At 49.5% G+C, this 25,017-nt stretch overlaps 1 protein-coding gene across 7 annotated transcripts in view; it reads right to left on the bottom strand.

The window, feature by feature from the left end:
- The window catches only part of HDAC4 (histone deacetylase 4), a 228,843-nt gene that overhangs the window by 42,812 nt on the left and 161,014 nt on the right, over positions 1–25,017 (bottom strand). For 6 of the 7 annotated variants that reach the window (XM_075934078.2, XM_089779975.1, XM_089779976.1 and 3 more), the window contains 7 exons: positions 23,484–23,600; positions 23,203–23,401; positions 18,950–19,188; positions 14,158–14,415; positions 11,652–11,838; positions 6,913–7,046; positions 2,933–3,053 (listed from right to left, as the gene is read on the bottom strand). In XM_075934078.2, the coding sequence (XP_075790193.1) occupies positions 2,933–3,053; positions 6,913–7,046; positions 11,652–11,838; positions 14,158–14,415; positions 18,950–19,188; positions 23,203–23,401; positions 23,484–23,600 (1,255 nt within the window). The remainder of the gene's footprint in view (positions 1–2,932; positions 3,054–6,912; positions 7,047–11,651; positions 11,839–14,157; positions 14,416–18,949; positions 19,189–23,202; positions 23,402–23,483; positions 23,601–25,017) is intronic. The other variant, XM_075934081.2, reaches the window with a different exon arrangement.

The following is a 25,017-nucleotide window of genomic DNA, read 5'->3' as shown; positions in this document are numbered from 1 at the left end:
GATAAAAGTACAGAAAATAGAGAACAGCAGGTTGGGAGCTTCTGTTCTCCCTGGCTTGCACTAGAAGAACAAGAGGAAATGTAATGAAACAAAGGTACCGAAAGCAAACCTGTTCAAAGGAGATACTTTCTCAGATGGTGCATAATTTGACCACGGAACTTGTTGCTAAAGGAAACCATTGAGGCCAAGAATTTAGCAAGATTCAAATATGGAATTTTATAATAGTAATATACTGATATTTATAATATAATAAGGAGGATTTGGTGTTTATATGCATAACAAGAATATCCAGTTATAACCACCCGCACGGAAAAAAAAATAGATGGGAAAAGATGTTAAACCTCATGCCTCAAAATTTAAGAATCTCTAATCAGCAGGGATTAGGATGAGACCTTTATAGTACCAGATTAGCTCATTTCTACCTACTCAGCAAGTTTCCTCTTCCTTCCTCTGAAAGCGCCGGTGCTGGTCACTGTCAAGAGCTGGCTACTGGAGTAGATGTACCGTTCTGTCAATTCTTACACTCCCATCAATCAGAAGTGCTTGGAAAACGGTTGGATTTCATGACATGGAATCCAGGCCTCAAGGTATGGGTGAGGTCTAGTAAAATAGTCCTTCCCCTCTGTACTGCTCCATGTATCAGATGCCCCTTGTGAATATTGCTAATCCAACTAATTAAGAGCACCCACAACTGCAGCGCAAGTTTCGGGATGGCAACATTGGTTTCATTTAAAAAAACGTGACAGTCACGATCAGGTGGGGGGAGAAACGTAAATGTGTTTGGACTGGTAAACATACATTGTGTTGAACACAGAGCAGGAGCTTCATACCATCCAACACACGATGTTTGACTTACTCTACATGGTGCAGGTTAATAGTGATGCCACTCCCACAGCAGACGACATCTCTGATTTTGAAGAGGTGGTAACTGTCTCAAACTGTCTCTTATTCCTATCAGAAGGGCTGTCGTGTTAGTTTGTATCCACAAGAACTAGGAGTCCTGGGACACTTGAAAGGCTAAAGATATCTTTGGACATAAGCTTTCATGGGCAAAAAACCACTGTCGGATGCATCTAATGAAGTGGGTTCCCCCCCCCCACAAAAGCTCATGCTCAAATAAACCGATTAGTCTTCAAGGTGCTGGAGGACTCCGCATTCTCTTACTCCTCACGCCCATATGAGACCGTCCAGAACTATTTAGACCTCTGAGCTGATTCCAGTAACAGGCACTTGAAAACTACAAAAGATGAGGAACATACTTATGCGGTTCTCTGGTACAGTCGTTTTCTGAGCAGCAGTCCCCCGAGTTTGTACAATAGGAAAGAGGGACAGTCTAGGGCCTATGAGTAACGGATACTCCCCTACTCAGGAAGGCTTCACTCTTCAAAGAGAAAGAGAACCACTGAGGATCCACCATACAACTACAATGAATGCTCTGCCCCTGCCCCCAGCCACAGGACTTGGGAAACACTCTAGCAACAAGCAGTTATTCTGCCCGGCACTAGCTCAGTGCAAGGAGCAACCTCAGAGGGCGGCGTAGTCCGCGTACGATACTCATTAAATAGCACACACACACTTTGTCCACTTGACAACAACGAAGCATGGGGTCACCAGAAAAAGATGAACCTGGGACTGGATGAGTAAGGAGGACCGGTAGGAAGATACGGAGCTTCTCAACCTGGGCTATGCAGGTCTTTTTGGGGGGGCGGGGGGCTATCAACTCATCTGGATATCTGTCCAGTTTTACAACAGGCCAGAGGAAAATCACTAGTGAATTCAATACAAAATAACACTTCAGACAATGACTCGTTTATAGTGCTCTACAGACGATACGCTGAGACATAAGTACAATGTTATAATCCAATTGGTTTATCATTATATAGGAAAAATAAGGAAGCAAGCAAGCATTTTTTCAGTAACAGCGTGCTGTGTCACTTCAGTATTTTGATGTTTGATTTTTTAAAGCAAGTGCTTTCTAGGTAAAGTGACACGTGGGGTAGGCAAGGCAAATCCGACTCCTGAAAGAGGACAGTCGTCTGGAAAGGCTGAGAACCGCTGTTTTAGAACACCATTTTGAGCCCGGCTGAGCTAGGTAGTGGCAGGAAGAGGTCCCCATCCTATAGCTGTTTGATTATATGAATCCAGATCTTAGGGGACAGAACCAGCATCACAAACAGGGACAGCCTCTGCGGTCCCTGGGCAAGGTGCGGGGCTCCTGCTTCCACAGTCCCAGAAGGGGTGGGGCCTAAGGTGGAAGGGACGGGGCCCCGATAGCCTGCCCTGAGCATCCCCGCCCCCCTCACCCCTCAGAAGCTCCAGCAGTGATTTAAAGGACCCAGGGTTCCATGTGCCTCCCTACCCCCCTACCGTCCACCGGTTGGAGGACCAGATCACAAACCCCACACATGGGTTGGTACCATGTGACAAGAACAACCGAGTCCCAAGGTAAAATGGGTTTGGAGCCTGGACTACCTGCTCCTCCGCAGGGCCTCCCTCTAGGTCTTTGGCACTTTTAAGAGAGGAAATGAAGGACATTTCTACACTGCAGAAATCACCACAAGCCATGGCAGAGAGTTAGAGGAGCTTGGGTCGGCTGACTCGGGCATGTGCTACAGGTCTAGAAGGAGCAGTGTGGGCATCCCCAGGCAAGCCTCTGAACCCCGACAGGAGAAGGGGTAAGAACATCTACGTGGCTCCTTGTGGCCCTGAAGCACTGGCTGAAGGCAGCTGGCCCAGGCGCAGACTCGCGGCTCTCGTAGATGTGGCCTGGCAGGGCGAGGAAGCCCAGCCTGTTGTTGGCTGTCCCACTGCAGTGCAGTGGAGAGGACTGTGGCACTCAGAACGGGCTGCCCCCAGAACTGCGATGGCAAAGGCAGTCACTGTATGAATGCAGGGCCACGCAGGTAGGGAACCGTGACCCCCCTTGCTGTACCTAGCAGTTTCTTGCTGTCCAGTTTCTGTCTGTTCAAAGGGTTTGTGCCGTACAGCAGGGCATGTGCCTCCGAGTGAACAGTCTGTAGCTCTTCCAGAGTTGCTTTTCTGCCACGAATACACTGTAGGGAAAGAAAACAAAGTGATGAAACTGTGTTTACAACAATTAACTCATCTGCCTTTTCCCTTGGCGAAAAAGGAAATATCATTGGAATTTTAATTGCACTAAGGGGTGGTTTTACTTAAATTACAGGTTAAAAAAATGTATTTGGGGGAATGCAGAATAGCGAATTCTGGGGGAGGCTACATGTGCTACAAAAGTTGCTTTCTTTATTAAATGGCTATGGAAACAGGTGTTTGCAATGGTTCAGAATGTATCTGAATGTGCTTGGGGCATTTTGGTCACGGTGTATCTAAAACGAGGAGTTTGGTTTTCATGACAATAGACTGAACTTCGGTACTTCCCTGGGTGCAGGATTTCTATTCTGGATACACTCCAATGACAATTCCCACATCAACATGCACCGTCGGCAGCTTGTGGCCATCCTAGGAACACCAGAAACGATGGAAGACATGGCCAAAGGATTGGCACCCTGGAGATCGTCACAAGGCCATTGTGTTCCTTTAGAGAGCTCGCAGCAGGCTACGCACCCCCTGCACAGACCCACTACAGCCTAGCTCAAGGAGGGACAACTTACTAAAACTCTCTTCCTGCATTTTAGCAATATGTACAAAACATACAGTTGAAGAACCTCTTAAAACAGAAAGGCACAACTGTGGTGGCTCAAGGCAGTCCAAGCTGTTCCTAGCAGTCCTCCAGAGGAGCATTGGGGAGCACAAGAGAGTACCCCTACCATTGAAAGACCCCTACCCTTGAAAGAGGTTCTAATACCTCTTTCATGTTACGTGTGGCGAGTTAGCACGACTGTAGAAACCAGGTGCATGTGGTTCACACATCCTTCAGAGCCCCGCACTACTTCTGCACTAGAGCAGGTGCTGAACTGTGCGATGTCTCACCACTGGCTCTAGGCTTAAAGCCCTGGGCAATTCTAACCTACTGTGGCACAGAGAGGCATGCACCAACCAGTGGGCCGAGACACCTGCGACACTGCACACGGAGCATTTTCTTTCAGACAGAATCATAGGGCACAATGGCAGGCGCACAATCCAAGCTAGTTAGAGGGGATTTTGTCTCAAACCTTTGGTGCAAGCCGTGTGCACACATTTTAAAATGTATCTGCACAGGAAGTAGTTTTATAAAGTCCTTAAGCTTTAAACCAAGAGAACAAAGCACGATAGGAAGTGGTTTCCTCTCTCAGGATTCAGTTCACCTGTCCAGTCAAATTCCTCTTTTGTTTGTTTTTTCTTTAAACTCTCAAGCTGAGATTCCCTGAGCATAAATGCTGCATGCAAAATACACAGTCAAGAGACAGACCCAGCAGCTGCAAAACACTAGCCCCAACGAGTGTGAAAATCACCTCCAAGAAAAAATTCTTTCCCCTCTTGCGTCTTTCAGTTACACCTTTATCTTTTCTCTCCTTTGTGGTTTCCCCTTGCTGCGATGGCATCCATGTTCTCTAGACAGATCCACTGTCTCGCACTCAACTGCTGAGTTTAAGGCTTTCTGGAATACCGCATTGTCTGTCTTAGATTATCTGACTGTGCACAACGAGTAGAATGGGAGATCTCCAAATCCCCACCAGGAAAACAGCTGCGTTGCTGCTGATTTCAAAGGAGAACTCCCCAAGAGTGTACCCACTGGGTGGCTAGAAACTCCATTCTCTCTTCCACGCAATACGCTGCTCTCTAGATTGCAGGTTATTCAAACTTTTTTCCTGTATTTCTAGTAAGAAGCCTTGTATTCTTCTCAGGAAACACCCAATTTACGTAACCTTTGGGAAAACAAGCACCCCTCAGAACTTCCCTTTACAAACCTAACACCTGCTTACTGTCGAGTTTTTGCATTTAATATGTACATAAAGTGCCTAGGTGGAGCTTTCCACGGATGGAAAATTAAGCCAAATTCTAGGACACTTCTACAAGTCTTCTGGACCCTCAAGTTCCTTGACACACAAGCGATAGATGAAGCCTGACAGCAGCAAGAGTTTGTAGTGTACCCCGGCCTCGTGGGGAAGAGGAAAAGGTTATGTGGAGTCTGTGCAAACCAGGGACAGGCCGACTCCAACATGCCGCTGCAAGTCACTCAGACCTGAAGATTCCTCCTGCCCAGTCACCGCTGCATCCTGCATTGCCTAAATACCAATGACATATGGCATGCACCCCAATGGGCAACCGGTGAGAGTTTTCAGAAGAGACGAAGAGGGAGGATGTGACACGGAGCTTGGAAGCGAGGAGAGTTCTGGAGAGATGACTTAGCGTGTCAGGACAATTAACGAGCGACCCCAATTCGAGTGTCTCAGAGGAGGAGGAGGAGAGGAACGGCCAAGATTAGGAGTGAAGTGAGTGTATGGCAAAGAGACAGATGAGTGCCTGGGGGAAGAGGGAGGTGGAGCAGCAAGTCCAGGCACCATTTTAAAGGGAAGGAAGGAGGCTGAGAGCAGGCTTGGAGATCCCTAGGAAAACTCTGGACAAAGAGTAGGAAGATAATTAGATTCTGGAAGCCGGCGGTGCCACGCCATTACAGACTGGGGACTGAGGAAGAGTGTAAGAAAGGACACTGTAAGAGGAAAGGCAGGGTGGGACTGACACATGGTTAAGGCTTTCAGAAGAGGCAGGGTCATGGTAAGGTTGAAGTCTACCAATATTCAGGAAATCATGACAGACCAGGGCAACGCAGGAGGAAAAAAGTTGAGTGTCAAACAACTCCCATAGCTCCGCCCTTGGGAGCAGTGCGAAGGGCAGCATTCAAGCTGGTAACAGTTGTTCAAACCTTACAGAACAAAGTTTCTATTGTCACGTGCAGAATGGCTGTGGCATGAGGCAGGTGACAAGGCTGTTATAATACTGAAGGTGTAAGCAATGCTCATTAGAAACCGGCCTATATACTTATAGGTGCTTTGTCTGGTGTATTTATTTTAAATACCAGAGAGAATAATCCCAAAGTTCAATTCGACTTTTCAGACACAAACTGGTCAACTCTTGTTGGCCAAGCTGCAAACACTAGAAATCTAGCTCATGGCAATGCTGCCCCCAAGTGGCTAACCTTTCGTAGGGCTCAGAAATGATTTCGAACCAGACTGGCTTCGGGAGAGGAAGCTGTGTCATGCGCAGTTTCCCCAGGACAAGCCAGCACTATAGGAATTTAGTCACATCTGTGGGCCTTTCTCCAGCTCCTCCTAGTCTCTACAGCACAGATGGGTCAGTGCAGCAACACAAGCCATACGGATTCTCTGATCTGAGGAACCATAAACCCCTCCTTTTGAAGGGCCTCAACCTTAGCTAACCCATCGACTTCACGACAATATTAAAAGGGAAAAATGCTACAGCAGCACTGGAAACACCACATTGAAGATAGAGTTTAACCAGGGGTTAAATAGAAAACTTGATTTCCAAAAGTAAAGGTTATTAAACTCGGGCAAGAGTCAATGCTAAGGAGGTACTTCATTTTAGAAAGAGGAATACCAGACCATTACATGACTAACCCCTACTGCAAATGCTGGCCAGACATGCAATAAGGAGTCCTATGAATTTTGTGACTAACAGTCACAGTGATAGAGTGAAATTGGACGGCTATATTCATTCAGGATACAGACACGCCTGATCTAAACATAAGACATTTGACATAACCCAGCCTACAGCCAGATCCATGAAAACCTAAGGACAGAATCTACTACAAGTTTGTGTGTCTATGTTGCAATAAGAGATCCAAGTTGCAAATTCATTAGGTTTGTCTTTGAAAGGAGATTGCTAGAGTCCCTTACAATGCACACATGAAATCCTGCAGCACAATTAAAATGTCAAATCTTCCCCCGCCCTTAACACGCAACTGAAACTACCGATCTGCCCGCTCCTCAATATTACCTCACACTTGCTACGGAGGCCTGTCTCCTGGAGCCGGGACCAGATGCTCTGGATTCTCCCTGCGTGCTCTGGATGGCTGTTTGTGTTCCCACAGGTACACTGGTGTTTCAGCATCAAGGTATCATAGACCAGGCCTGCAGCAAAAGTTAAAAGAAATGGTCTCGTGAGACATGAAAATAACCTGTTATGGAGAGCCTCCGAAGCAGCGCACGCTGTACTGAACTGAAACCCTATGGACAACAGAAACCTGCAGTCCACAGGCAGATGAAGAACATTAGGAAAACATAACCACAGACTAGTAAATGTGCCGGACAGCTTGACTGTATGACCGGACTGTACACAAACATGGGGACTTGAGTCAGTGACCCAAAAGCACCCTCCAAGTCCTGTGAGCTTAACTTCTCAGGTGGCATCGCAATGACCTCGCCCTGTTGGAAGTTTCCCTGTTGGAAAGACCTCGCCCTGAAATGCATCATTAATGCCACAAGAGGACGCAGCAGTAGGTTTGTAAGAGGAGAAAAGAGGTGACAGCAGAGATTTAGGCAAACATGTCAAGAGAAAAAAGTTCTAAAAGGACACTATAATTCTCTGAGTCTCACTAAGTACTATTGCACCTGCTACTGAAATGCTTCCAGGTTTTTGGATAAAACAACAAGTGGAAACGTCCCTGGAAGGATCTTTCTTCCATAAAATAGCTTGCTTTAAAGTATTCCCCTCAAGGCTATGGGAGGACACAAGAATCCAGGTACATGGAAAGGAGTTTATAAGCGCACACTTTGGAATAACTATCCAGTGTGTTCCGTGGGCATTTAGCAGGGTTTGCCTCAAGAAGCCGACTCCCTCTGCATCACTGAGTATGCATCTACGCTCAGCAGTGTAGATGACTCCGATACATGTTCTGCTTCTACCCGGCTCTACTTTTGGACCAGGATTGTGGATTCAACTCAAATATACCACTGCACAAAAGCACCAGGATTCCCAGAGTTGTGTTTTCAGGAGAAGACACGTTTTGTTACAACAAAGCAGATATGGTGAAAAGGTTAGTTCTCCCAGAGTGAGTCTATCGGGGAGCACCCAAACTCTGGGGAATATCTGGGGGTGCAGAGGATGCAGAACCGATTTGCAACTTGTATTGCTCCTTTGAAAGCCAACTAGTTCCCCAAAGTGTCTTGCCACTGCACGCTGGGGCCGCCACTTTCAGCCACGAGGGGGAAGTGGTCTGGCAATTACTTACTCTGCTTCATGCTTTGGGGCCTCGGAGTGCAGTAAAACACTCCAGTGCTGGAGGACAGAGGGGAGCAGTCGTGAACCAAAGGTCAATTAATCAGGGCTTTGCCATCAATACTGATAATATGCCCACCTGCTTGCTTTCTTTCGGATATGACTCAACTGCATTCGGCGCTGTTTGGGCAATACCGAGCAACGCCCACTGAAGTCACAGGTAGGATGTGGGCAGTAGAATGGATAGCTACTCTGAAGTTCAACCCTGGGAAAGAACACTGGATTTTGCTGCTTCTGGCTCAAAAATATACCTGTTATACATAAGGGGCATGCACGTACATACCATAGGCGCGTGCGTGCGTGTGCAGATAAACACACGCAACAGTATTTTATATAGGTACATTCATGCATTTGCAGAAAACGTGTGGGGGGTGGGGGCAAGCTAAGTATTCTCTGTTGGGAAGTGACGAGAGGAGCCATGCTTCAGGAGAAGTTCAACCTATTTACATTCTAACCCTCTGTCTCTGGTGAAGCAGCGATAAGAGCAGCATTTCCACGACGTTTCTCCGGTGCAGCATTTATGCACTGTTCCAGGTTTTTAACCTCAACAGCTACTGTACAGAGGACAACTGCTCTTCCTGTAGCTGAGGTCACACTGTGGCGCACAGAGAAAGGAAATGCTTGGCCATTTTAATTTAAAATACAAAACTACTTTGGACACTATAGCACCATTGCTGGAAAATAATATTCCCTCCAATGTGGGAACAATCAGTTTTAAAGGTCAGAACTAAAGCATAGCCGACTGGCATTTCTTGGAAGGGTAAACAGGCAATTCGAGGCTCAGGTAATTCTACTGCTCTGGCAGTGAGGGAGAGAATAAATGACCTTCATCAGAAATAAAAAATGCTGTAACAAAACATTATAACGACGCATGGAATTCATTGTCATGGCAGATCAAAGACTGGACCATTGCAAACCAATGGCCCAATCTGGGAATCCTTGAGTAAAATTGTACATGCACCAACATTCCCAATAAGGCCAATGCATCTACTCACATTAGCAAGGGTACAGGAGTTACATTAGAGGCTAACCAACCTTATGCAGGTTGCCCCCCTGCCCTTGTGCAAGTGAAAAATGCCGCCCTTCTGATTTTGCTGGGTTTATGTCTATTGTCCTCTCACGACGCACAAGCGCAATGTCATGCTTCAGGACATAAAACTAACCGCCTGCCAGTGGCAGAAAGGGGTGAGGTTGAAGGCACGTACTCCTCAGTGTGTAGTATGTCTATCTCCCTGTATTGCCCCCGCCAGATGCCCTTTAAGTATTAAGAACCTGTTACTGCTTGAGGAAGGGTAATGAAATAAGAGACCCAGGGGTTTGATTCTGTTCAACAGATCGACGTTCCTCACTCTTCCCAGAGAGCATGCTAGAAGAATTTACCATACACACTATTTTTAAAGTGACAAAAATGAGAAGCAATTTTTAATTCTTTGCCTATTTTACACTAGGCTGACTTTTTAAGATGCACTATCCGAGTTTGTGGACTTCATTTCTTTGAATTCTAATTCCTTGAAAATGAGTATTCCATTGGCAAAGTGTAACTGTTAACCAGAATATTCAATTAAGCAGCACGCCTCCTCCCCGCATGTCCCCAACATGCTGGATAACAAAGCTTTTACTGTAAGATGATATGTACCAAAATATTTGTCTATAAAGACTTCCCCTCCCTGCGAGGAAGGTGGCTGGGTTGGTAGAAAGAAAGTCATGACTTGAACAAGGGCAAAGGAGGATTTAAATGAACTTTTATAACAGTGTGAGGAAAACAACATTAAAATATTTCTTTTCTCAACCTTTTCTGTGGTCCAATTTCCACGATACATACAACTGGGCTATGGCTCTTCAGTGACTAGCGCCTGCTACTGGCTGTCACCTGCACTTGTGCGAGTGTAAACTCCTGCCATTCCCATTGTGAATGATTTTACCCCCCACTTGCCACTCTGAGTGGGTATACGTGACTGCAGTGTGTTCAAGGAAGTGGGCCCCTAGAGTCTTAAAACATTTCAGAAATTAAATGTTATAAAACAGCGATTAGCCCGATGAAACACACTAAGTACTTTGCAAATTACCATCTTGTCACAGTACTGCACGCCTCATACCATAGAAAGGCAACGTGGATTTATTTTCATTTTAAGCAATCGTTTAATCCTACCTCAACACTCATTTCCTTGAATCTGACACCTAAAATTGTAGAACTTGGAACAGACTTATTTACAGTTTTCAAAATCACGACGTTTGTGGCTCCACTCTAATAGATAATTAGAAGTGGAATTAGGAGGCAAAATGTAAATCCCATGACAGCAGGTATTACTGCACAGTGACATTTGGTAAAGATTCACATGACTGATATTGCATGTAAACGATGGAGGAGCTGGAACCAGATACAGGCAAACAGTGACTCTACTTCTACAACACACACAGAATCTGTCATTTTTAAACCAGCAGGTTCAGATTTTCAAAATGGCTTAAGAGAACTCGGGGCTCGATGTCCACTGACCCTCTGTAGTACGTGGGTGCCTAATTCCCTTGGGACCCTTTGAAAATGCCAGCCCCTGCTACTGCATGCTGGATCTTTCTGGTGCCACGACGGACTGCTTATTGGTGCTTTCATTAGAAAGTGAGACATGCAAACCTTGTGAAAACTCGACACCCCACAGCCTGAGTTTCAGCAATCAGGCTGCTGCTCGGGCCAGGGCCCTGCTAGACGAGCACACTCCAGTTCCCAAACCCTTTCAGTGCAGGAGGGTCGGCCACCATGTAACCTGACTGCTATCCTGACTGAAGGCAATGGGCTACCCGGTGCCCTTTGAGAAGGGGTCTGCGCCCTGCTGACTGGTATGGGAGCTAGCTCTGCCAATGACGCATCAGCTGTGAGTTTCCCCCTCCCTGGGGGGTTCACAGCCAGCCAGACCACACCCTCTGGAGGCACAAAAGGCTGGAAGTGGAGCAAAATCTGCCTGGCAGTAAGTTCAGCGCTCAGGCTGCCCGTGTTGCTGGGTCCACTGTCCTTTGTCCGCCATGCTGCACGGCCTTCTTCCTTGCACCCATGTCCACCTCCCAGTCTAGTCAGAACTCGCCGTGTCCCAGGCCGTGTGCAGCCAGCGCTCGGCATCGCTACACACGCTGTCCAGCACCTTTCACCACACAGCTGGGATTCCCCTCCATAGGGTTGCTCCCTTCGGTGGTGGGAGTTGGGGAAGAGGGGAAATATGGGGTGTAGTGACTGACCCAGATTGTCCAATCCTCAACTCAGCTGCAGAACATGGGGTTAACAACATCCTGACTGCCAACCGACAGGTGGGAATTAGGGAGGTTTGAGCATAAGGGCAACTCTTGCCTCCTCCAACAAGGCGCTGGCATCACCCACTCCACGGCATCGCAGCAGAGCACTCTAAGAATAAACGACCTTTTCCCTATGGGGCACTCAGCCCCATCCAAGTCCCTCCCACCCCCAGACGTACCTGTGGTGAACCTTGGCTTAGTGGGGGGCTCCTGTACAGACATGGGGAAGGTGGCAGACGCAGGTGAGGACTGGGCGCGGGACAGAGGCCGATGTCCGCCAAAAGACACCGGGATGCCAGCTGCCTCCATGGAGGCCTGGTAGTTTCTCAGCTGGTGAATGCGTTGCTGCTCCAGCAGGAGGGCTTGCTGTTGGGGAGGACACAAGGAACGTAAGGGGCTGGTTCACGCAAACATCACAATGCAAACGCGTGGCCTGGAATGTTAGCATGTTATCTGGCTGTTTGGGTCCCAGATACAGCGAGTGCACACAGGTAGGGCTGTGAAGGATCCGAATTCGGAAGGCAACAAGGGCATCGGTTTCCTCTTTGAAACCCAACGGCACAGGGAGGAGGTCAGAAACACACAGAGCCGCCTGGCAAGTCAGCGCCTCTCCCAAAGCAGAGATGACAGGCCAGAGCCTCGGCCGGTGGGAAGCAGCACAGAACCAGTGACTTCTGTGGAGCTACCCCACGCCTCACCACATGAACGGCTGGCCAGCTATGAGCAAGGGCACAAGGAAACGGTTCTGACAACCGAGCACTGACTGGGGTGTCCAGGTCTCGCTGGCTGGCTGATGTTACACGTGCACTGCACATCCAAGGCCCAACAACATACCACAGATAAACACATGAGGCTGAACGGTCCCACTCGGAACGCAGGTATTCCCGCGCAGCGCCCGTGCTTTCTCCACCTGTACTACTGACAGCTCCCCTTTCACAAAGGCATTTCAGGGCTTTTTCTAACTTTATTAAGTATTTTTCTTTTTCCTGGTCTTTCTAGGTACAGATTAGGGACAAGCAGGCACCTGTTTCCTTGCCCTTTAACCCCGAGGCCTAGCTGAGCGGCTATCCAGATCCCAGGGCAAAGGTCTCTGGTTTAGGCACCCTAATGGCAATGCGCGCACTGAGCACCCGGCGGGCTGACGTCTGCTTCCCTGCGTGCTCAGGGCCGCTCCAGCAGCTGGGGACTGGTTAACCAAAGGAAGGCACCTGCGATGCTGCCTGTGCTCGCTGCCCGGAGGAGAGGGAGCATGGGAGCAGCTTTGGCACAAAGAGGGAAACATTTGGGAGAAGTCCTCTGGCAGCCAGACCCCCTAGTCTGAAGGCGGCTTGGTGCCGTCAGTCCCAGTGCACCGGTAGCTTGAGACGCAAGCGCCCACGGGGAGAAAGCAGGAATGCTGCTTGCATGTCTGGGGAAACGGGGTTTGTCTCCTAGGGATGACACATTGCTCTTCAGTGCGCGGTGGAGGTGGCTGCCCTACGGTGTCTGTAGCTAGCAAAAGCTGGGGCACGCACACTAGAAATAATCCCTGCTTTCCTTCTGCCCAAATGCAGGACCCATGCTTCCAACCAAGCCAGCAGCTCTGCAATGTATTGTGTCCCTGCGGGTAAGCCAGCGCAAGAAATACAGCTGTGCCCTGTTGCTTCATCCCTCCTGGAGCAAGCCAACCACACGTGCCGTAGGCAGCGGCTGCAGACTGGCCGTGCTGCCCAGCACACGCCTTGTGGTGAAGAGAGCTGGGTTCCTGCTGCAGCCCCAAGGAGGTGGAACGTTTCCAAAGGTTGCGTCACGCTGCAATTACAGCGGATGCGATTTCCCCTGGGCCGTGGGGAGTCACCAGCCGGTAACACACCGCTCAGGCGCATTAGGGAAAGCCCCCGGAGGTCAGTGAAAACACACTTATTGACTTGGAGTCAGATCTTATTGGCAGTGTCTTGGGGCAGTGCCTCCGCCTCACCCCCCACGTGGGCCAATGAAGAACGCTAGAGCCAGAAAACCCAAGGGCTGGCCTCTGTGCACTACGTGCTTGGGCTCATTTTAGCAGTGCCGCCACGCAGTCGAAGAGCGGGATGTCCTGTGTGGCTGTCCATTGCCAAGGGAACCGGGAGGACGGCAGGTTAGCAGCCTTGCCTGGTGACTCCCTGCGGAGCCACGCCAGCACACGCTGCCTTTCCTGCCCATCCACTGTGACCCGTCTCAATCCCATCTGAAACCCAGCCCGGGAGAGGCTGAGAGCGATGGCCAAGGCTCAACGAGGGCCCAGCTGCGGGCTGCAAACAAGGGCGCCCGGGGAGGAAGGGAGAGATACTTGCTCTGTCTGGGGAGCAGGAGGGACCTGGCCTGATCTCACTCCCAGGCTGCAGGGCTGGAGACAATAGAGGCAGCAAGCCCACCCCCTCGCCAATGCTGAGTGGCTATGACAGGCTACAGTTTGCCCCCGGGAGAGGGGTAGATGCCGGCGGGCAGTGGGTCGCAGAGGCAAGGAGAGAGGCCACGGGGAGACAGCAGCCCGAGAGGGGCGCCCTGCGGGCTAACGACCTAATTCCCAGGGTAAGTCAACCCCGTGACACAAACACTTCACCTTTCTGCAGCCACAAAACAGGCTCTCAGCAGACGGTCCCAACGGCCCAATGCCTGTCGGCGCCCATTGGGCACCAGGAGGCCCCTTCGCCATGCTCCCCTCACCTGCCGGAAGAGCAGCTCCTGCTCAGCTTGCCTCTGCCCTGGCTCCAGCTCCAGTGGCAGCTCCGTCTCCTCTTCATCACTCTCAATGGGCTCTTGCTTCACCGTCACCATGTTGGCCAGCCCTTGCACCTCCTTTTGGCTCGCGACTCGGTCGCCATACGGCTCCTCCAAAAGTGCGTGGTGCTCTCGCAACTCCTCTTCCGTCTCCTCAGGGTGGCTTTCAGGCTGGCGGGCTGGCTCGGGCGGCTTGGGGATCATCTGAAAAGACCCCAGAGTTTAAGGGATACAACACGTGCAACACACCAGAGCTAACGCTGGCTGCGCTCTCAACTACAGAATTATCTTAGTGAAAGCAAAATAAAAAGTAACTTCATATTTCTGACAAATTAGCTCCAAGAGAGAAGGATAATGACAGTAAGGACAAAGAGCCAGGTCAGCCCATTCATCTAGCATCGTGGAAACATGTCCTAAGGAACAATATTTTTTGTTTTTAGTTTGACTTCTGCCTTACGAAAGCGGACTGCTCTAAACCCGTATGCTTTGCAGGGCTACTCCCCTCCGTTCAACGTCTGCAAGGAAACAACCACTTGGCAGCAAAACCCCAGCAGAAAACGAGTGACAGATTTGTTCTTGTCTGGTTTCCTGTCTCCACGTTTGCCAAGCTTCTTTCAGACAGCGCCATAAATTGCATCTCACAAAACCAGAGCCTGCCTCCCGGTTCCCAATGCAGCTGAAGTCGAGTATTTTAGTAGCTTTGGGAGAGAAGAGCTATGCTGGGTTATCTGTACCACAACTACAAAAATAAAACCCCACGACGTTTCAGAGTCAGGCTGCCCTACACTCAGTCAAGTGCTGCTGGGAAGCTTGTGTCCTCCAGCTGTCACACGCACTTCGCAATCTTAGTGCTCAAGTGTTTGGGAGTCCAAGCGCCTGTGACCCTCACAGGCCCTCCATGGCAAGCGGTGAAGGGTTCCCTGTTCTCTCAGCAGCTCCTGCCGTGCCAAACAAACTCACTACACCCAGCACTGCCATCCCAGAATCCAGCCAACAGAATCGCAGTGAGGTATCGAAGGGACGCTGGCATCACACGGCTCTGGCACGAGGCGAAGGGTGAGTACTACCACCACATGCGGCTTTCAAGTGTCACCGAACAAGGGAGAAACATTCTCCAGTCCAGGGGCAAAAGTTGTTTTCGCTCTACGGGAGGCAGAGGATGCCTTGTGAGCCCAAAAGGCCTGGAGCTATGCTGGACTCTAACGGGGTGCAAGGAGAAAACCATCTCACTGAGAATACTGGGGGGAAGAGGTGTGATTTGTGATGGACCGAACCCTGCATTGACTGAAAACCAGCAAGCTCTGTGGCAACACTGCAAAGGTGAAAAACTGCTTCAGACAAGAGCTGTAGCCCATTAAATCAAGCCTTAGCGCTGGCTGGTCTGCACAGGAAGCTTACACGGACACAGCTACGCCCCTCAGGAATGTAAGCACCCCCCGCCCCAGCGGCGCACTTAAGCCAACCCAAGGCCACGGCTGGGCTACAGCTCATGCTGACAAAATGTGAGTGCCCCTGAGGCGAGTTACGCCGGCGTAGGCATTCATGCGCAGCCGCGGGAGGGCTTCTCCCCCCTGAGGTGAGTGGAGGGAGGGTGGGCAGTATCCCAACCACGCAGGCAGGAGCGGAGAGAGAGAGAGATTAAGTGCCCACTAATTCTGGGTGCCCAGTATGCTAGGTGGAGGACCTGTGTTTGCAGAGTTCCAACCACTGCAAAGTACTTGTGCCTTCAAAGCCCCCCCACAGCGCCTGGCAAGACTTCTGCAAAGCAGACTCCACCGTACCGAGCAGGGCACCCAGTGAACGGGCAGCAGAGGAGTCTGAAGTGCCGTGCCCAGCACCACACAGAGCCGTGTGGCAGAGGTCGGGACGGAATCCGGGCCAGGCGTCATCAGCCTTCCCCAAGAGACCATTCTTTCTCTTTCTACAAGGCCCGTTCAGCAGGCACCTCCCAACCCCGGAGTCCTACCAGTAACAAGTTTCTTTCACTACACCATGCGCACCCAAGGAGGCAGAGGGCTTGTGGAAAGGGTAGCAGGTCATGATGTAATCAGAGCCCATCCCATACTGCTCATTATTCCTGGCCGGGGGGATTCAGGGCCACTGTGGGGCAGCAGGGAAACAGCCCTGCTTGCAGAGTCTCCCCTGTCCACAGAAAAGTGGCTGCACCAGTGCCACTCACCTACCCTGGCAGCTCAGGCATGTTTGTTCAGGTAGCCAGGGCAGAGATACTTCCCTGGGAGGAGAGGGGCTCCAGGGATGCTTCCAGCCCTCCAGGACGTTAGCCCTGGCTCCCCATTGGCCAGGCGTGACTTGTCCTTGGGGAATCTATGCTGGCTGTTTCCGGTCACCTTCCTCTCCTCCCCACCTCTCACCAATCTGCTCAGCGGCTCTGTGGGGATGACAGGTGAGCAGCTGGCGGCAGAACGGCGCTGCCAGGGAGCACTCACGCAGGAGCCAATGAATCTCTGGCAGTTTTAGTATAAACTCTGAGATGTCTCCACTGAGCAGCACAAAATGTGTCTTCTGAAAGTCTGACTGGGACACGTTCTGGTGGATTTTCATGGGGATGACAAAAGGACGAGGGACCAAGAGGACACCCGCTATTCCAATTTCTCATCTCTGCTCCAAGGGATGGGGGGGAAGGGACTACCAGTTTTAAAATAACGTGTTGCCAGACTGTTTTAACATTAGCCACACATGCTTACACACCCCCAGCCTTGTTCTCAGAAATGTTTGAACTATATTGGTGGAAATTTTCCATCTAATTCAGCCTGAGGCAGCCATCTGACCTGGAAAATTTAAAACCAAATGGTTCAAGTTTGGCAAAGTCATAAACTGAAGCGAGCATGCTTTGAGCCTGGCCTATAATTAAAAGACAAATCAGCCTTTACTTGATTTTTAGTTCCTCTGCTACTCTACACAAATGGGCCCTGACATAGCTGAGTGTTCGGAGAAACAATGTTTCCATGTCAGCATTTGGATGCTATCCAATGTGATACATCTGCGCGCGCAGAATGCTAAAGGATTTTAACTCAGTACTTTAACAAGGGACACAAATGGAAATGGTCTTTGTTCAAAGAGGGGTTGTTCCCTCTTTTTGCGTGGACCTGACACATCACACTTAAGTAGGTCTCTTTCAGGCTACTGAAAGAAGCAGTAGTCTGTACAGTCTCACACATACGCTTCCAACTCCTGGGAGGTCTAAACGAAACCCTCAATGAGTGCAGTAGGTACGTCACAGCGCAAGCGTCCAAAGACTTCAAGTGTTGGCAATCGACATCTTTACAGACTAAAACAAGCCACTGAAGTGCAATTCACTTACTAACAAAGAAACAGAGCCTACTGCCAGCTTTGAGCAAGCCTGATTTTGAACTTCACGACTCCAAGCATGTTTAGAGTGTGCGAAGGGAAATCTCCATGGGAACAGCAACGCCACACCACATCAGTATGCTGGCCTGAATGAAGTCCAGGGCTGGCACATGCATGGCGTAGTGGCAAATATCCAGAAGTACAAGATTGACGTCAGTAGCTTGTGTAATCATCCCAACTTAGCTTTATTCTATAAACAAAGTGTCTGGGGGGTTTTCTGTTTTTATGCTGTGACTCTCTCTTACTGGAAAGATTTTATATGGGCCACCACTCAAGTAGGCTAATCCAGCTTCTGGTGGTTAGGTTTTCTCGGGAACAGTGGAAGTATTTGGAGAAGTGTCCACCTGAAATGGACCCGCAGCACCCTGGCAATCTGAGTTTTCTTTTGGAATCTGTCTCTTTGAATTTAGCTGTACCAGGGGAGATCTTCCCCAAAGTGTCTGAAGGACAAGTTTTAAATTCAGATTCCATTTTGTCTGAAGAAACATACCTGCATAGCCAGCTGAAACAACCCCTTCTTTGCTACAGATAACCTAGCTGTGCAGCAGCATCTCTCTGGCCTGCGAAGCGAATGCAGTGTTTGTGTACGGATGCACAGCTCCATGCAACACACACACGCACACACTTCTCTGCTGTTGGCCAGACATGGGACAATGCTTAAACATGGACAGCACGGTCCAGCTTCAAAGCACTTGATAAATATTAGCTAATACACTCACAAAACCCCTTGGGCTAGATTGAGCCCCCATTTTCAGAAGGGGAGGTGGAGAAGACTGACAATGTGCCCCATGCCATAGGCGGGGGGCTGGGAGTTCCTGGGTCCTAGGCAAGGGCTTGGGCCTGCCTCTTGGAAGACTATCCTGGTGAACAAACTAAACACCCTCGAGTCCAAACCCTCCGCTCCAATTGTGTTTAGCTTGTTACCAATGGAATCTTCTATTTGTCCTTGGTTTTATTACACCCCTTGATACTACACTCTCCCTTCCTTCTTCCAGGGAAAATAGGTGTACAATACATCCACCTCCCCCTATGTACCCTGACGTTCCTGCATGCCTTCCTCTCGAACTGGGCCCGCTGCTGATGGGGATCAACGGCAGCAAAGAAAGCTTTGAAAATACGATTGGAGAACCAGTAGCTTAAACTGTACCTCCCCTCCCAGCACGTGCAGCAGCAGGTCCACTCCTTACCCTAGCTGATGCTGTGAACGATCACTGAAGCTACTAGGCAGAGATGCCAAGAGGAAGGCCAAATGATTGCATTGCTAGAGGCCGTGCACGTTGCCGTGAGAAAAACCCTTAAACAGGACCATTGGCGAAAGGCTGCACTGAACTTGCACGTGCAGGAAAGCACTTACCATCAGCATGCCTACCTTGTTCAGGTGAAGCTGCTGCTGCTGGAACTGTTGTTTGTGTTTCTCCAGGAACTGCTGGTGCTGTTGCTGGATCACTAACTGCTGGAGGGCCTGAGCGTTCTGGGGAAGGGGAGCCGACTGCGTGCGCCCCAGGGGGCGGTGTTGCCGGAGTTTGTGTATGGAAGGGGAGACCCGTTCTGCACCAACCAGAGACTGTGCATGGAGGGGGAGTGCCCCCAAGCCTGAAAGATACCAGTCTGAAGATAATATGGAGGAAAAAACAGCAGAGAAGAAAAAAAAAAAAGGAAGAAGAAAGGAAGGGAGAAAATGGCTATTGAGTAACACAGACGGTGACAATAATGTACATATTGTTAAAACCACCTTGACATTTGTAGCTGAAGTGTCATCCCTTAGAAAGTAAACCAGAACAGAAAGCGATCAGTTACCAGTAGAGCAACAAATGTTTTAAACACTCCTGTGAAATATGTACAGAGTTTAGCACCTCCAGGGCATTTACACCCGCTCTGAGAATTAAGAGCAGCCTCTGCGTCTCTAGATCGCTGTTTGAGTTAAGAGCCTGTGGCTAGAATCTACACGGAATTAAAATCAGACAGCTAAGCTGTGTGAACTGACCGGGTTTTCAGCCAAGTTTGAGTGAAAAAGCGTCGTCACAATACATCACAACTAGCATCCACTCAGCGTTTGGGGTGCTCTCAGCAGAAACACTAGGGATAAAAAGCAGACACAGAACTACCTTCTCACCCTAGCTCAGGGTGTGCACCTGCAAACCCTCTGCTGTGCCAAACCTACTCTAGAGCATGATGTGCCAAGGAGAAAACTTCCAATATGGTAGACCCAGCACTGTCCATGCACATTCAATACGGTGGTTGCCTAAATACGACCAGTGTTTTGTCAACCTGAAACGTGGAATGCAGTGAATACGGAGTTAACATTAGATCGCTACTTAAGGCAATTGGCAAATTTTTAAAGCTGACCACTGTCTATTGTAGTAGGTTGGGATCACATTTCAAATATGGGTACCTCTAGACAATGGCACTACTTCCAACATCCCGAAATAGTGCTTTCCACATCTCGACAGCGTGCCCGTTATTTCAAACTATCTTTTGAAAAAACAGGCGCGCTAGAGCATGCTTCCGACATCCCTGTAAACCTTGTAGCACACGGATTAGGAGACATTGCAGAATAGCTCTCTTTCGAAATGTGGCACTGTCTAGACAGTGCCAAATATCAAAATAAGCTATTTCAAAATGAATTTGAAATAAGCTATGCAATTCGTGTAGCTTATTTCGAGCTAATGGTGCAGTGTAGACGCACCCCATGTTTATAGTTTTTCGTTTAAACCAATATTTAGAAGTAATAGAATTGAGGTAAAATTTAAGGCCAGGATTTCCTAGCCAATATTAAAGTTACATACACATCTTTGGATTCATCAGCATTTTGGACAGCTTCATGCTGTCCTGCATTACTTAAGGACTTACAGTCGCTAAATCATTCCCTGGATACATTTCAAGAATATCAGAATGATAAAAACCTGGTATCGTTTCTGTGTGTGGGAGGGGTGAATTATTAGGGGCAGTCTGGCATGCTACCTGGAAGGGACGGCAGGGAACACAGAGCCATGGGCAGATACAGCAGTCCTAAAGAGGCTTTGGAATCATTTACACCCTCAGTTTTGGCTTCCTGGATCTTGCGGTGCTGTCCCAGACAATGGCTTCGAAGAAATGCTGTGACCTTTGGCAACCTCCTAGCTGCTTGGGTGTGGAAGATCTAGCTGCTGCAGACGCCCCGGGAGTTATGGGGATTATACAACACTATGCAGAAGAGGCCAAATCCTGACATTTCAGTGTGAGATTTTGATGATCAGCATATCCCTAAGGGTTTTTCCTTCTTAATTTTAACCATCACCTAAGAGATAAAATCCTAAAGTTTCTCAGCAATTTAACTACCCTGGATGCTTCCGTGCATCTGCCACCTTAGCCCGATACTGGAAAGCATAGACCAGACATGACTCAGAAGTGGATGCTGCTTTCTATTTACTCAGAGCAAACGGGTCTCCAGCCAACCACCCACTGCGGGATCATTTGAGAGTACAACACCTCCAGCATGAATCAGAGATGGACACTGCTTTCTATTTACTCTTCTTCGTGCAAATATGTCTCCAGCCAACCACCCACTGCGGGATCATTTGAGAGTAGAGAAGGCCCAGACTCAAAGGGATCACAAACAGATTTAGAAATCTTTCTAGGACTATGAAACACCAGTCATTTCTCTTTTGAAATGGAACAGATTTCGTTACAATGGAAACACTTACTATTAGATTTTAAAATGAAAGCACGTGCATTTTTTTTTAAAAGGGCAGCAGCTATGCAGTAATTGTAAATACTAAAAACAGTTGTAATTTCCCCTAAGAAAATACCTTCTCACTGTTCCTTTGATCAAAATCATCCGGGTTCTTCTACTGCAATATTAACAGACTTCTAGCTACAATTATATTTACTAGGGGGCTGCACCTCTGCGCGCTACGCTAGCCACCCCCCACCGTCTGCCACGGGCAGATCGCAGCCTCTCTTCCTACCCATGCCACAGCAGGATGGGGGCCACCACCAGCCCTTTCTGCGGCCAGATGGCGGCTGGATCGCGGGGCCTGCCCCAGGATTGGGGCTAGGGTGCTATGGCCAGATGGGAGCTAGGCCCTGACTGAGGCCTTGCTGGCCAGGCTTCATTTTAAATCAAGTAAAATATTATGTCCCAGACAACCAGGTTTCAACATGGTCTTTCTTAATGGTGGGGTGGGGAATCTGTGTTGGGTCAGAGGCCACTGGCCCACAGGAAAAAAAAAAAAAAATCAGTCGGGAGCCACACAAGTGAGAAGGAAAAAAGCCCCCAACCCTCACTGATGTGGCCCCCAACTGAAACTCCTCAGCGCCCTGGTGCTCCAGCCCCACGGAGGGGGGAAGGGAGAGGACTGAGGTTCAAGGCCTCAGGCCAGATTAACTCTTCTGGAGTTCCAAGGTTAGTGTTTTTTGTGAGCCCCCGTGGGCTCTGGGGTGGGACCAAAAATGAGGGATTCACCATGTGGGACGGGTACAGGAGAGGCTGGAGGTCCGGCTGGGAGGTCGAGTGCAGGAGCAGACAGAAGTGCACTGTGGTGGCGAGGTCTGGGCATGAGAGGGTGGGGGCACTTACTTGTCTTCCGGCCTAACACTGGTACCAGGTTTGGGCTCCCACTGCTGCAATTAGCTGGATTCTGGCCAAAGGGAGCGCAGGGAAAGGCTCTGGACAGCGTACTGCTGCTCCCGCAGCCCGGGAGGAGGAGTGCTTCTCCCCCTCCCCCCACGCAGCAGGAAACCAGCACTAGTGCTCCAACCACACAGGGGAGGAGGGAGGGCACCTTGGCCTCCAGCTTCGCTGCATGGGGTTCTGCCTGCCCCCGCAGCGGGATGAGCCCAGCCACCGGCTTCTGCCCCGACTCTAATGCCCCAGGCAGCGGCTCCGGCTCGGGGCTCTGTGGCAGCCACTCCTGAAGTGGATGCCCAGGCTACAGGCTGGGGGAGGTAGGCCCACACCGCCTCGGGCTCAGTGCTGTATTTCGACAGGGTGAAGAGGGTCTCGAGCAAGCGAGCCAGTCCCCATCCGCCCAGCCCAGCCCTGGAACTGCCACCTACTGAAGGAGCACTTCTCCTTGGGCTGCTGGGACTGGGCAGCCCGGGGCCACTCACCCTGGATGTGAGGAGGATCCACCGGTTTCTCTGGTCTCTCCCCTCCCCTGCCGACCACTGGGGAGGAGAGAGGGAGGAAGCCACGCGGCTGAGAGTGGAGGGGCAGGACAAAAACTTTCCTGTGCGACAGTGTGTCGTGCTGATGTTACTCTGTCGTCCCACAGGAAAGGTATTTTTATAGAGAGAGAGATAAACTAGGACACCGTAACCCTGCAAAATGATAATGCTACCCTCCTCCTACCGCTCAAAGATGCAGAACGTGGTCAATCACAGATCTCATCCCATGCTGTGGGTGCCCACGACACCACACGGGATCATCATAGGAGATGAGGCTCTCTAGACCCACCCCCTGCTCAAAACAGGACCAACCCCAACTACATGCTACATGTCAAACCCATCCGATGCCAGAGATAGCTGGTATTCCCTTTTTCCTTTCGGGACAATGATGTCTGTGATCAATTGAAGCAGCTTGTTCCACTCCGTTAGGAGCTGCCCATCTTCGCCTCTGCACGCAAGCTGCGCTATGCTCACCTGTGACTAAGGGCGTCTGTGCAGTTGGCTGTTCCAGTAAGACCATGTGTTGCAGAAGAGAGTTGTGTGACGTTCCCCCATCTCTTTCCAACGCTGTAGTGCTCAAATACGGAGTGAGGTGGGTGCCAGGAAACAAGGAAAGCCGCTGTTGTAGGGTGGGAATAGCAAGTCTTTCGGCATCCTGCTGTCCTGACCCCCCCTGGAAATACACCCCTGGTAAAGCATTCAGCTTACAAGCCAATGCAAGCACAAGCCCAAAGGCAAGAGTACGCGTTACTTACACTGGCAGGCCCAGTGGCAGGCAGCCCTAACGTTATGTTGGGCAGGGAAGGAGACGTGTAGAGAGGAAGCTGGGTTACTGAGCCTTCACGATTCGCTAGGCGGTGAGCCAGGCTGGTCTGGAAATTGAATCAAGAAAACTGTGATGAGCAGATAACAGAGAGAAGAGACAGGAGTCACATTTAAAGCCTGCCTAATTCAGGGCTCACCTTGCGCTGAAAGCACATCAGAAAAGGAAGTCAGAAAGAAAAATAGAAGGCAGGTAACTCCACCTCAGATTCCAAATGTTGGAGCTAATCTGTGCCCCATATCCTTCCGAGTCGATGGGCTCGGCCCTGGCAGGATTCACTGGTGTCTAATGCTCCCACAAAAGGTGGCAGAACTGCTCTCAAAGGGCTAATCCACATGAATGGTCCCAGAATCCTCTGACCCATTTATATCCCCCACATGGGCCAAGAACAGTTCACTCAGCAACCGATTCCTCCCACAGCCCTGGAGCACATCCCCCCCCCCACCCCAGCCCCACCGCACCCTGAAAAGGGAGAGGAAAACCCTGTCAGAATCCTGTTTTCTTTAACCCTGTAGACAGGAAAAAGTCATTTCTGCTATCCCGACAGCCTCCATGATTCAAGTGTCTCTTAAAGTGGGAGGCTAAAAAGTGCTGCATTTTCTGTTATACCAGATGGAGGCCCCATCACCAGACCAAGGACAGCATTAAATATGTAAAACTTGAGTCAAGAGCCTGGATGTTCCTCTTAGGCAGGTGTTTCTTCCTTTTCAGGGAGGAGAGTGAAATTAGCTAGGAGGATTATGTTGCAGCCAGCTAAATGTTAGTCACTTTTAATTTCGCAGCAAATACTAACCGTAGCTACTGAAAGGTTGTCTGAAAGCCCGAGTACAGAACAGTGATTCTGATGGCACTGAATGATGGAAGGGATATTGTTTTCCAACACAGGAGCCGACACTTTTTTTTTTTTTTTTAAATTCCAATACTGTTTCTTCTGCAGGGGTAATTTTTTACTCTGATGCTTGGGAAAATGGGTCTACAATGGGTGGAACGGGGTTTCATCCTTCACAGATCGATACAGGTCAGCACGGCCACGAAGAGATTTGCGTCGTAGGGAGTTTGAGCTATTAGGTTTGAACCTGTTGCACTGAACTCAACGGGAACATGCAGTTGATGTTAATGGGTGCTGAATTAGGCCAGTTTTGGATGATGAAAAGAGAACAGTCTCTCTTGGTAGTCCATTGAAGCAACTTGCACAGAATGTGCAAGATCAAGCAATGCTGCTGTGAAGAGCACACGCTTAACATTTACTATTGAAAAATCAATACAAGTGTCCTCTACAGGAAAAATCTGATGTATTGAAAAGCGCAAGTGGAACTGCTGAATGTGGCAACATTCAAGCGATTCCTCTGAGATGGGATCCTCAGACAAGTATACCGACGATACCTTTTTATAAGAGTGCATTTGCCCTCTTTGCAGCCAAAGAGACTGCATTTCTAATAAAGGTTCTATTTGGTATTAGTCGTTCC

Source organism: Pelodiscus sinensis, chromosome 7 (assembly GCF_052426305.1).
Source record: "Pelodiscus sinensis isolate ZL-2025 chromosome 7, ASM5242630v1, whole genome shotgun sequence".
Lineage (NCBI taxonomy): Eukaryota > Metazoa > Chordata > Testudines > Trionychidae > Pelodiscus > Pelodiscus sinensis.
The sequence above is the reverse complement of the archived record's forward strand: the minus strand, read 5'-3'. Positions and strand labels throughout refer to the sequence as shown.